This window comes from Ooceraea biroi, chromosome 10 (assembly GCF_003672135.1).
Source record: "Ooceraea biroi isolate clonal line C1 chromosome 10, Obir_v5.4, whole genome shotgun sequence".
Lineage (NCBI taxonomy): Eukaryota > Metazoa > Arthropoda > Insecta > Hymenoptera > Formicidae > Ooceraea > Ooceraea biroi.
This window is the reverse complement of record NC_039515.1, coordinates 11,143,124-11,155,511: the sequence shown is the minus strand read 5'-3', so window position 1 is coordinate 11,155,511 and position 12,388 is coordinate 11,143,124. Positions and strand designations below refer to the sequence as shown.

The window sequence follows — 12,388 nt, the reverse complement described above, 5'->3', positions numbered from 1 at the left end:
ATATAAGAAAAAATCAACTGATTTTAAGTAACTTTTTTTCCATCGATACGCCACACTTCAAGGAACATGCCTATGCATAGGAAAATTTGAAGAAGAAAGTATTTTGTAAAATATTCGCTTGTGAAAAAAGATTACACTCAAAAATCGTGAATTACTTTATTTTACTTGGGGTTTCAGGCACCCCTGTGTGGGAAGCTAGGGTTAAATTTGATTCATGTCTTGATGTTTAATTATCTATAGAGGAGAATCCCCTATTATGAGATATGCTCCTAATATGAGATAATGGGGTTTCTGCTAAACTAGTGAGCACCATCTGTTAGTTCCACCATGAACTTATTACTCTTGGTGTAAAATGTATTTAGTGAAAAATTCATTGTTCGTTATTGCGTTTAGCTTTTGCAAGAAAAGGTTTGTGAAATTGTGAACATGTCAAAGGAACTTGAGGTAAGTCTTTAAACCTTGTTTATTATATAATAAAGAAATGGTTGGCAATAAATTCAGTATGCAATGATAGAGTAGAATCGTAGTAACAGGAAAATACGCAATTTGTTGAATTGCTTAATTGTAGATGTTAGATTTCATGATCGCGGAACCGCTAGGCGTGTGGCTTGTATAATGAGACATTCAGGGTACTCTTAATATGAGATCATTATTGCTCGAATATGAGGATTATGTAGTGTAATAAAAAGAAAGAAAATACTACTTAAGGTTAAAGAAAAGTTAATACGAATTTATATTACGCAGTTTTGTGTATTTAATTTTTATAGAATCTGACTATGGAGGTTAGAGATACGAGGAAGCGTTGACAGTGGAATCGTGAAGATTTGGCGGAGGCTGTGGTAGCAGTATTTTTATAAAACTATCTAATAAAGTTTTTTAATTGCAATACTGATGTATTTTGCACTTTTAACACCGATTTCTCGAGGTATCTTATATTAGGAGCACACTTTCTCGATCCTGCGTAAAGCTCTTTTTTCAAATTTTTTTAATTTTCAGAAAAAATCATATTTATATTAGATTTTTCATTTCACCAACCTAAAGCTTATTAAATTCTCTTCAAGATAACGTATTAAATTTTTAAATTCTGCCTATAGATTTCCTTACATTCGGCAAAATCGATATGGTATCTCATAATCGGGGACTTTCCTCTATACCTATATAATGTTAAGGATTCAAAGTATGAGATACAATAATATCTCCCATCTTTTTTCAATTAAATCTTTTTATTAGAGAAAGATTGATTTCCCAAATTTTTCATAGAGCACACAGCCAGAGGGGCATCTGGTGCTGCTTAAAAAAATACACGCATCGTATCCTCGCTAGAAGAGCCATCACCGTTTCTTCTGCCGTCTCCCAGCGCATCTGCCAGGACGGAGAAGCACTCGCGGGCGGCTTCCCTGTAAGTCCGCAAGTCGCTTCGCGAGTTCCTCCGGAGAACGCGCGTCGTGACTTTGACTTTGCGCGAGTTTCGCGGCCACAGCACACAGACGGGCGAGAAGCCGCGCGGGAAGCCTCAGCTTCGTGGCTTTTTCCGCTGCGTGGAGTATTCCGCAACAGCCCCGGAGTCCTCCCCCGTCTTCGAATTGGAGCGCTCTCCGCTCGCACTCGCGCACTCTCCTCGTCGTTCGCGGTCTAAAGATAATCCGCGGGCGGCGGCCGGTGTACGTTTTCACAGATCCGTACGTAGAAGATCCGGAGCGACGGAGGGGGCGACGCTGACGGGTGGTAGGGCGGCCTACGTCGTCGTCCACGGGCGATCGCGAGGAACACCGCGAGGAAGGTGGGAGCCACGGCGAAGCAAGCCCCGGAGCGCCTCTCCGTCGCCCAGTCGTGACTTGGCCCGCAGGTCGGACGCATCCCGGATCGACGGATCGAACTGAGTGAGTACTTGCGTGAGTGCGCGAGCACTCCATGCGGTACATTCCGGAGCGCGATGTCTCTAACGCGAGGAGGAACTCCCGCACTCCATAGGTAGCAAACCGAGGTCTTTCTCCCGAAGGAGAACTAGTGTGGTTTTTGCACGGAAAAAAAAACTGTGACCGCGGTATCCCCGTGAAAATCTACGTTTGCCATGGTACCCGCCGGTTCTTCACGTAAACGGCACTGCCTCGTTCACGGCCGAGTTCCTCGCGAGTTCCAGTAAGTCTGCGTAAATATGCGAAGGACGAGGGACGAGTTCGCCGAAATCCTCGCGATCGTCACGAAGGGATATCAGATGTGGGACTCTGTAAGTATGGGGGTGCTACTGTTCCCCATAGGAGGAGGTACAACGAGACTGGTTACCTGTGAAGAACGACCGTGAGTCCTCGGCGGATCTGATTTTAGAGGAGAGGAGCGTCTTCGAGTTCGTGTGGAACTCGCGAGTGAATCATTTCTGGGACTAGATACCGTCCATTTCTTTCTTCAGGAGAGAAAAAAAGCTGCCTTTTACGGCCGCGATAAATCGTGTCTATTAAATGATGTTAAATCGATAGTATTGCTATTGATAGAGCGATCTTTGAGCCCATCAAACGACTCTGATTAAGTTAAGCGAGTTTAATATTTTGTAGAATTTAAAACTCTTGGAGCGGCCAAAAGTGATTCTAACGCAACAAAAACGTCGTAGTTTTATTTTATAAATTGTAGGCTTTTTTTCTTAACGAAAGATATGAAAAAGATTTTAGAATTTTACATAAATTCTTTTAGCTGAGACGGAACATTAAAGATTCTTAACTACGTCGCTGTTTGAAGAATTGATATCGTCCAAGCTTGACTTGATATAGATAGCGCGTGGAAGACAAACGATTACGTGCCGTCATCCAGGAGGATGAGTTAATCATCATTGAACAATAAGTTGACGTGTGTCTATGAACAAAAAAGTAAGGTAATCGACGCATCAATGTCGAATAGAACCTGTGTTTTTATTTCGGAACTTGATGGAACATAATTACTGGCGTGTATCAATTAAACGCGTGAAACAAAGCCACATGAAACGCGACTCGCGACCAGTTTCAAGTTTCTTGAAAGACATGAGAGACATAACTCGTGTATTAAAATATTCTTAAACTGCATTATATAAACATGATATATGAACTACATCATATATGCTTGAAAATAGTGTAAAAAATAGTATTACAAACTAAACGACTATTTAATGTCTTTAAAGTCGCCCCGGTTTGCTATAACTTACGTTATATTTAATTTCGTTTAATATTTAATTAACTTCAAATATGATTTCACGTAATTCCCCATGTTCGATAATTATCAGAAATGGATAAAATTTCGCAGGAATGCATCGTGATAGCGAATCATCGCGAGCGATATCATCCGAGGTACAGTGACTCATAAGAATGTTTTTACGTTCGCGCGTAACCACTGTGACAACATTCGAAACTTCCGATCCTATTTCTCCGTGGCGTGGCACGAATAGAGGCGAATTTCTTTTGCGCATTCCAGGCACCGAGTAACGTTAAACGCGGTTTACCTGAAAAATAAGCTAGCGTTACTAACGATTTACAAGACACGCTATCTCGCAGAGAAGAGAGTATATTATGCTGTCTCGATTAAATACGAATCATATTACGCTGTTCATCAGCCATGTAGAGCCTCCCTAAATATAGTTGAGATCCTTACGTAACGGCTTTGGATGGACGACAAAAAAATAGTTTCCCGATTCCACGCGATCCGATATAAAAAGACGTGCGTAATTTACGAGGCACTCCGAGTTTTCGATCATCGATCATTGAAGAACCGAGGAAGCGATCAGAAAAGAATTTCATCAATCATTTTCCCATTAATGATACAATAACGATTCCTTTTGAAAGGAACTTTTTGAAAGAAAGTGGGAAAGACTTCTCGCGCATGCTACAAGGAATAGCTCGAGGAGATCATTTCTGATGACTAATGACGCGACATAAATCTAATGACGAGTCGTTCTTCCACGCCTGGTCGAGTTCCGATCGAGAGTAAACAATCTGAATTACAGAACAGGAAAAAAATGTAATCGATGATCCGGCGGGCGTGCAGTCATTTTTCCTCCGAGTGTAACAGGACACCGCCGAGCCGAGTCGCTCGATCGGTACGTTTGGGAGTCGGCGATGTCCGCTATGCGTAACCCGAAATGGCTCGGCAGGCGGCAACGATTCCTGCCGCCCTCCCTGCCCCGCGATGCGTAAAAATAGCCCCCGCTCGCGATACGCGCTTTTTGGATGCGCGAGAGAAACACGCGCGCCGACTAATCGAATTTCCGGAATGGACCTTATGGCGATTCCGCACTTTCGATTTTCAGCAAAGCGAGTCACCGAGCGCGCCACTTTTTTCTCCTTCGCCTCCTCGTCCTCGTCAATTCTGGGTCATTCGATCGGCGAGCAGAAGGAGGGGGAGGGCATGCTCACGTGCATGGAAGCATCTCGCGAAATATGCGGGTTGTGCAAATATTTGCGGAAACCGATAATTGTACGCGGCGCGGCATGCCTCGCACAACTTCGCGCAATCTTTCGGTTAGTGTTTCCGCTTTTTCGAACATTGTACGAACTCCATTTCCCTTTCGTACCCTGCTTACCCGGCGTCTCTGATTACCGGACGGGCCTGGAATCCCGTGCGCGTATCTGTTCGGGTGCAAGCTAGCACAACGATACAACGGAGATACGCGGTTCCACCGTGCAATCGCAGTGGCGCAGGCATTAGATTCCTCATGTCCTTTAACGGATACCTAATGGTAATGGCGAATAAAAATGGCGGACTTGATGCTCCGTTTGATTTTACGTTTGCTCCGCCTGGCATCCCTCTTCCGGCGGAATAGGAATCAATTTTATAATTATAACTAGTAAAATAGCCTGTCTACGCCAGGTAGTCCCTGGACCGAAATTAAAGATTTCGAGAATTTTCCCATTACCTGGGGGTGAACCCCTATCACCATGCGAAATTTGGTGTTTCTAGCATGTCGGGAAGTACCCGATCAATTCAACGACAGAATAGGGATTTTATATATATAGATAAGGATCAAATTAAAAATCGACGATTTTATGGAGGAAGAAGGAGGAATGAGGAGAATCAGTCGAACATTCGCATCTTCTGCGTCTCAGGATCTACGCCGCGCTTATATTCAAATGCATCGCCGCATACGCGGCCACCGTCATTCGAATTCCGACGGCGAATACCATGCCGCGAAACAAAATCCCCCTGAAAGTTATTCGTGGCAACTCGTAAAGTGATTTCATCGATGGTGCGGGCGAATGCGAATGCGCGCATGCGTCCCTGGCGCGTCTTCGTCCTTTTGAACGGCGCCGTAGAAACGTCTCTCGCCGTTCAGGAACGCCGTACAAACCGCGGACGCGGTTGCGTCCGACGGATTTTTCTTCTCCCGCGTGCTCACGGGAATCGCATACCTGAGCAACGTGACGTCAGCCGCTCGCGCGCGTTTGATATCGCGCGCGAACCTTCCTTCACGCTCGCCGGGCCCTCCGCAGCGAGAGGCCGGGCTCTATAAATAGGATATCCGGTCGCTCGCTAATTATACACCTATGCACGCCCGTTCGCCCGAGTGGCGAATCCGCGCGAGGGAAGACGCGCCTTCGAATTTTCTCGATTTCGCGGCAGCGGAATCCGCCATTTCCGCCATCGCGGTTCCTCCCCCGCGTCCTTGAGACGCCGTGTCGTACCTAAGTTACTGCAGCAGGATAACGGATCGCGGGAGCGCGTTCGGCGAACACTCGCGCCCGCCAATATGCGAGCAGGCCGCCGCATTCCTCGCCTCGTACGGAGAGAATCGTTGCCCGCAAAAAAAGCAGAGCATAATTCATTTGCTCGTCGGAGCAATCTAGGATTCGCTTAGCGCGGCGTAAAATATAAACGGGACTATAAGCAAAGAGAAAAGCGATCTCGACGCTAATTAGACGGCTCTACGGCCGCGCTAAATGAACGAGAACTTTTTTCAAATAGCGAGAAATTGTTGGCAAGTCGAATGATCGAATTAATCATCAGAATTTATCGTCAGAAGTATTGGGTTGGCCAAAAAGTAATTGCGTTTTTTTCCAATAGATGGACATACATGTCTTCAAATGTAACTAACTTCATTCTAAACCGCAAATTCATTATGTAGGTTAACAACTCACAGTTCAAGCTTCTTTTACAAAAAGAAAGTACACGATTTCGTTAACAATTGTTTGTTTGCCGTCGATTTCAAAATGGAAAATCAAAAAGAACATTTTCCTCATATTTTGTTTTATTACTTCCGAAAAGGGAAAAACGCTGTGCAAGCTCATAAAAAGTTATGTCATGTATATGGCGAAGATGCTTTAAAACTGTGGCAGTGTCAAAATTGGTTTACTAAATTTCGATCTGCAGATTTTTATGTGAAAGATGCACCACGCTCAGGAAGGCCAATCGAAATTGATGATGACAAAATAAAGGCACTGATCGATTCCAATCGGCGTTTAACGACCTGAGAGATTGCTGAGAATCTTAACATATCAAAATCGAGTGTTGAAAACCATTTTAAACGACTTGGATACATTAGTAAGCTCGATATTTCGGTACCACATGAGCTCAAAGAAATTCATCTCACTAAGCGTATTGACATCTGCGATTCTCTTTTGAAACGTGAGGAAAATGATCGATTTTTGAAACGTATGATAACAGGCGACGAAAAATCGATCGTCTACAACAACGTCGAACGAAAAAGATCGTGGAGCAAGCGTGATGAACCTGCTGAAAGCACTTGAAAAGCAGATATTCACCAAAGAAAGATTATGCTGTCAGTCTGGTGGGACTTTAAAGGTATTGTGTATTTTGAGCTGCTTGCAAGGAATCAAACCATTAATTCAGACGTATACTGTCGTCAACTGGATAAATTAAATGATGCCATCAAACAGAAACGTCGAGAATTGGTGAATCGCAAAGGTGTTGTGTTTCACCATGATAACGCTAGACCACGTACAAGTTTGGTCACTCGTGAAAAATTGTTGCAGCTTGGATGGGATGTGTTACCATGATGTTACCACATCCACCATATTCGCCAGACCTGGCACCATCAGATTACCATTTGTTTCGTTCTTTGCAAAACGCCTCGAATGGTAAAACCTTTACTGCTGATGAGGATATGAAATCGTTCTTGTAATTGTTTTTTGCTGAAAAAGATAAGAACTTTTTTGAGCGCGGAATCATGAAGTTGCCTGAAAAATGGCAAAAGATAATCAAACAAAATGGACAATATATTGTTTAATAAAGTTTTTGTTTCCCATGAAAAATTCGCCTTTTATTTATATAAAAAAAACGCAATTACTTTTTGGCCAACCCAATAGATAGTATGGCAAAAAATTGTTACAACAATTATTGTTGAAGCCTTTTTCGTAAAAGAAGGCAGAGGTATTTAAGATGCACTTTACTCGACGACCGCGAATTATTTGCATTGTTTCTTTGTAATTAAATTCTTCCTTGATGCTGCAGATTTTCTTCTACTGAACGAGTGAGGAGACACAAGCACCACCATGGACGCGATCAAGAAGAAGATGCAGGGGATGAAGCTGGAGAAGGACAACGCGATGGATCGCGCGTTGCTCTGCGAGCAGCAAGCTCGCGACGCGAACGCGCGAGCCGAGAAGGTAAGCACGAAATTAAGAAATAATTGTTTACGAAACTCGCTGCTTGAAAATTGATTACGTCAAGCATTTATGTGTACAGTAACGTACGAATAATAATAATGGAATTTTGTAATTAAAATTAATTTAAGTAATCGTGACAATGTTAAAAAAATAATGGAATTTTGTAATTAAAAATTAATTTAAGTAATCGTGACAATGTTAAAAAAATAATAATGGAATTTTGTAATTAAAACTTAATTTAAGTAATCGTGACAATGTTAAAAAAATTAATAATGGAATTTTGTAATTAAAAATTAATTTAAGTGATAATGTTTAAAAAAAATAAAATGTCTTGACTCGTCCAGGCTGAGGAAGAGGCTCGCGCCCTTCAGAAGAAGATCCAGACCATTGAGAATGAGCTCGACCAAACTCAGGAAGCTCTTATGCAGGTCAACGCGAAGCTGGAAGAGAAGGACAAGGCCCTGCAGAACGTGAGTCGGACAAATATTATTATTACTAGGCAAATAAAAGTAGTATAGTTGTCCGATTCAGTGAAGCGAGAATAAATAAATCGCATTTCGCACCCGCGTTTATTTACGAAGATTAGATATTTGCATAATATTTTACACTAGACCATTCTTCCTTATATTTTCGTTTCTGAAATTGTCGGTTTTGCAACTCGACTTCAGTCGGTTTCCATTAGATTATTTGCTCGACAAAATGATTCCACGAACGGAATGTTTTCGGAGAGAGCCTTAAACAAACTTAAGAACTGCGAAAAGAAATATTTGCTTTTCGCATTTCGCATTTATCCGCGTAACGATTCGACTTTTATTGAAATCTCCCTCAAACAGTGCCCAAAAATTACAATTCTTTTCTAGAGAACAATTTGGTGTGCATTAGCGCATCATAATTACAGAGGATCTTAGACGAGGATCTTTTATGTTTATTAAAAAACTTGACAACCGAGGACCTCTCGATCACGTTTTCCAAGCGAACGCAGAGTCGACTGATTCGTATTACCGACAGCGTGCGCGCGGTACACGCTCATGCCGGCCGCTGGCGCCACATGCTCGCGCAAGCGCGACCTTCACCGAGAAACGGCGCGTCCACTGAACGAACAGTCCGCTCGTGGTGCGCGAGCCTCTCGTTTCGTGTACTCGGGGATCTTCGGCTCCCCCCACCTACGCCGCTGGGCCGCGTGGAGGGGGCGATTCTCTCGCTCGCCGTACGCGCGAGCGAGACAGACGTAGCGCGTCCAGTGCACGGCGCGGCTCGGTGTGTCTCGTTCCTATGCGTGCGTGTCGTGCCACACACACACAGCGGCCGCCGGCGGAAGATTTGCACTAGGTTCGCGCGGAGGAAACGTGCGGCGCTAGTCAGTGACAGACAAGATGGCGGAGTGCCTGGTGGTGCAGTGGTAGCGCAACGGTGCACGCACGTACCGCGCCAACGTGTGCAGCAACGGGGTTAGGAACAGCGAGTGCGGCAGTTGAGTGCGGAACGAGCAGCGGGGATGGAGCAGGCACTCGCGGCGACGACGCGACGTCGCGGCCACCAGCATCACCCGCGACACACCACGCGACGACGTCTCGACGCCTCCAGCAGAGGACCCGCGCAGTGTGGCCCTGCTGGTGCCGCCAAGGACGCCACCACGTCCACCGTCGGCGACGAGACGTCGCTCGCCGTTGACGACCGTCTCGGAGCGACGGAGGCGAGTCCATCCGTGCCGCGCGCCACGCTCGGCACGAGGTGGCCGATGAGGATCAACGACGCCGAGACGAACTCGAGAACGCAGATCGACGTCCGTCAGGACGACGACGACGACGACGACGTCCGACAGAGGCTCGCGCAGTGTAGCCCGGACGATCCCGCGCCCGGCGCCAGCAAGGGTGCCGCGCGCGGCAAAGGAGCGCCGACGACCAAGGAGAAGCGGTCGCCACGTGGGAGGAACGCCGAGGGCGACGCGCCGAGCAAGAGCGGCGACTCGCCCGAGCCTGAGCACGCGGTCGCGAGGGCTCGCGGCGACGGGAACTCCGACGACGAGTCGGCGAACGTCGAGGAGGACCCGGAACTGGCGGAGCTGGCGAAGCTGCGCTGTCCCAGCGAACGCACCGAGGTCCAGGCCGAGCGCGAGGCCCGCAGGCGGAAGAGATGCGCCGACTATCCCGGTCTCGCCTTCGGTTGCTCCATATTCTCCAGCGACACGATGATGAAGTTCAGTCTGATTAAGAACGAACTGCAGAATATCATGGGCAATCAGCTGAAGCGGGTCAGTATCGCGCGCGCCGTACAGTGACCAATCAGACGCCTCGCCGATAAGCGGCGGCAGTCTAGGTAAACGCGACCGGGTGCAAGGTCATCGCGTGGCGGACCTTGATAGGTCGAGAGGTCCTCGGGGATAATTAACGGATCGCTTAATGACGAAAGTATTGTTTCCTCCGAAAAGGATCCTCGTCGAGATCGATCTTGTAATATTTTTTTTGCCACGTGGTCGCGCGCAAGGATCACTCGACAAAACGGCGAAGCAACAAAGGACGAAGGCGAATGTTTTAGGACGTCGTCTTCAAAGTAAAACCGATCCGATCCGATGCCAGAAACTTCCGTTTCTAACGGTAACGTCCCGGGAACATTGCCTGATTGCCATTGCATTGAACCGTTCGCTACGAAACTCAAAGCTTAACTTAAAAGCGAGCTTAAAAGCTGTACGATGAAATGGGAAATCATTTATTCGATTGCTACGGCTCAACGGTTTTATATTAATCTTTGATTGATTTATTTACGTATCTATACCTTTATTACATATTTATTTATATTTTTATATATTATATATTTATTTATCGCTTCTGCTCGAAAATTTCTTTATCAATGTAGTTACGAAATACTGGAGAATTCTTTCGTCATTCACTTTGCAATTTTTTTCACTTGCAATACGCGCGTCTCTTGGGAATATTCTGTTGTCACGATAAAAAAATTGCATACATGGATTACGTAAACGCTCCTCCTCATGAAACTCATCACGAATTGCAACTCTAAAGATCCACGTGCGGTACACGCCGGTTAAACGTGATTCTCGCATTTTCATCGCATTCTCGTTTTCCATCATGCTACGTACATATTTGGAAATCACCGCGCCTTTCGAAGATGCAGAACGACTTTCACGTTCATCGCATGCAAATAATTTTCGCAATCGTTAAATTTTAAATATCGCAGGACAGGATTATAAGTAGTTTTGCAATGAAAGAAATTAATTTTGAAGTACTTCTCTCTTTATGGTTGTAAGAATTATAGTAGACGGAAAAGAAGAGCACTTAATTCCAATCAACGCCGATAAACGTTGAAGTAGCCAACATCCTTTCATGCACGCAGTTTTTCTCGAGGGCAATAAGTCGATGCTGCAATTGAATGACACGAAGTAAAGAAGCGGGTGGACTTCGTACTCTGCCGTTGCATTACCAGCGCGCACGTAGTAATTTGTCATTTGCAATTAAAATCATATTGAAACTGTCGCGGCCACGTTTTCCATTTGTGGAAGTCGCGAATGTATGAAGTATAAATTCAAGAGTAAGTTCGTGAAACCGTCTCAAAACCTGTATGATTGATGAACGCGAGTTCGTGCTTGAATAATTACGCGTTGAATAATTATTCAGCGTTCGTGCACTTTCGAAAGTCCGCAAATTGATAGGTAATCAATTATCTTTACGTGCTGCGTAAGATTTACGTTGCGTTTCGTACTACACCGCTCTCATGATTGTTCTCTTTCACAATCTCACGAGAGATTTACCTTCGAAATTGTCGTAAAAGCACTATAAAACACTCTTTTATCTTCCCGGATCGGTTGCGTGTAGAATGTTTATGAGCGAAAGTCGCGAATATTAATCGACGCGATTAACAATTTGAATCGAAGCGATATTTTATTTATATCGTCACGGAAACGACAATGTCCGAAGAGTTTCGTGAGAAAGCAATAATTATTTCTTGTAACGCATTTAAATATTTTACAACGGTGATGCAACAAGTGCATCACTTCTTTTACTCAACTCGAAGAAAGTGTGTTTACATCGCCATTTGTTATAATTATTTAATTAGTACCAGCGTGAAACTGGATTATCTCCACATTCGAACACTCGAATAACCCATCCGTTATTCAAATTCACGAGTATTCTCCGGTTCATTATTACATGCTTTATTATAAATTATCGTATCGATCGTAAAGCGACTTATTTCTGAATCCGATTTGATTTACGGTTATTTATTATATATTATCTCAGGTGTTTATTGCCCGAGATAATGCGCGAGATCTCACGCCCAGATAGCATCCCAGAAATTCCCGAATTTCGATAGCACTAGTGACGATAATTAAAGTCTCATTACGAGGGTCGTCTCGGAACGCCGCAGAGAAAGAGAGAATTTGCAGGACGGTTAACGATGCGTTAACGCGAGATCCTGCTGTCGATGAGCGGCACTTATTATTAGGGTTACTGAACGAGGACAATGGGTTACCCGCACGGCCTCTTGCCGAATAATACGCCAGTAGAAAGCTGGTCATTAAATAATGCATCACACATGTCCATCTTAACTCGCGAATGTCGCTATTGCTCTCCCAAAGTGGAATGTTAAGTCGATGCGCCGATGTTATATCGTCTTCCTTTTTATCAATGTGCTTCAATTAGAGTTCCAAGTTCATCAGTTTTTCTCAGACACGTAACGCATCGCGCGTAAATTTTCCATCAACTCCGCGTGAAGCGAACGTCGTTTGCCCCTTTTGGATTTTTGTCGCCGAACGGAAGTTGGCACGTCGCATTGCGGCCTGTGTCGATTGCCATTTC

General features: G+C 44.8%; 1 protein-coding gene across 13 annotated transcripts in view; it reads left to right on the top strand.

Moving 5' to 3' along the window:
* Positions 1–1,738: 1,738 nt before the first annotated feature.
* LOC105278576 (tropomyosin) overlaps positions 1,739–12,388 on the top strand; it is a 46,235-nt gene continuing 35,585 nt past the window's right edge. For 6 of the 13 annotated variants that reach the window (XM_026973382.1, XM_026973381.1, XM_011337770.3 and 3 more), the window contains exons 1-3: positions 1,739–1,880; positions 7,426–7,580; positions 7,925–8,050. In XM_026973382.1, coding sequence (XP_026829183.1) covers positions 7,467–7,580; positions 7,925–8,050 — 240 coding nt within the window. In that variant the 5' untranslated portion in view covers positions 1,739–1,880; positions 7,426–7,466. Of the gene's footprint in view, positions 1,881–7,425; positions 7,581–7,924; positions 8,051–8,910; positions 9,832–12,388 lie in introns of those variants that run through there. The other 7 variants (XM_011337765.3, XM_026973383.1, XM_011337771.3 and 4 more) reach the window with 4 other exon arrangements.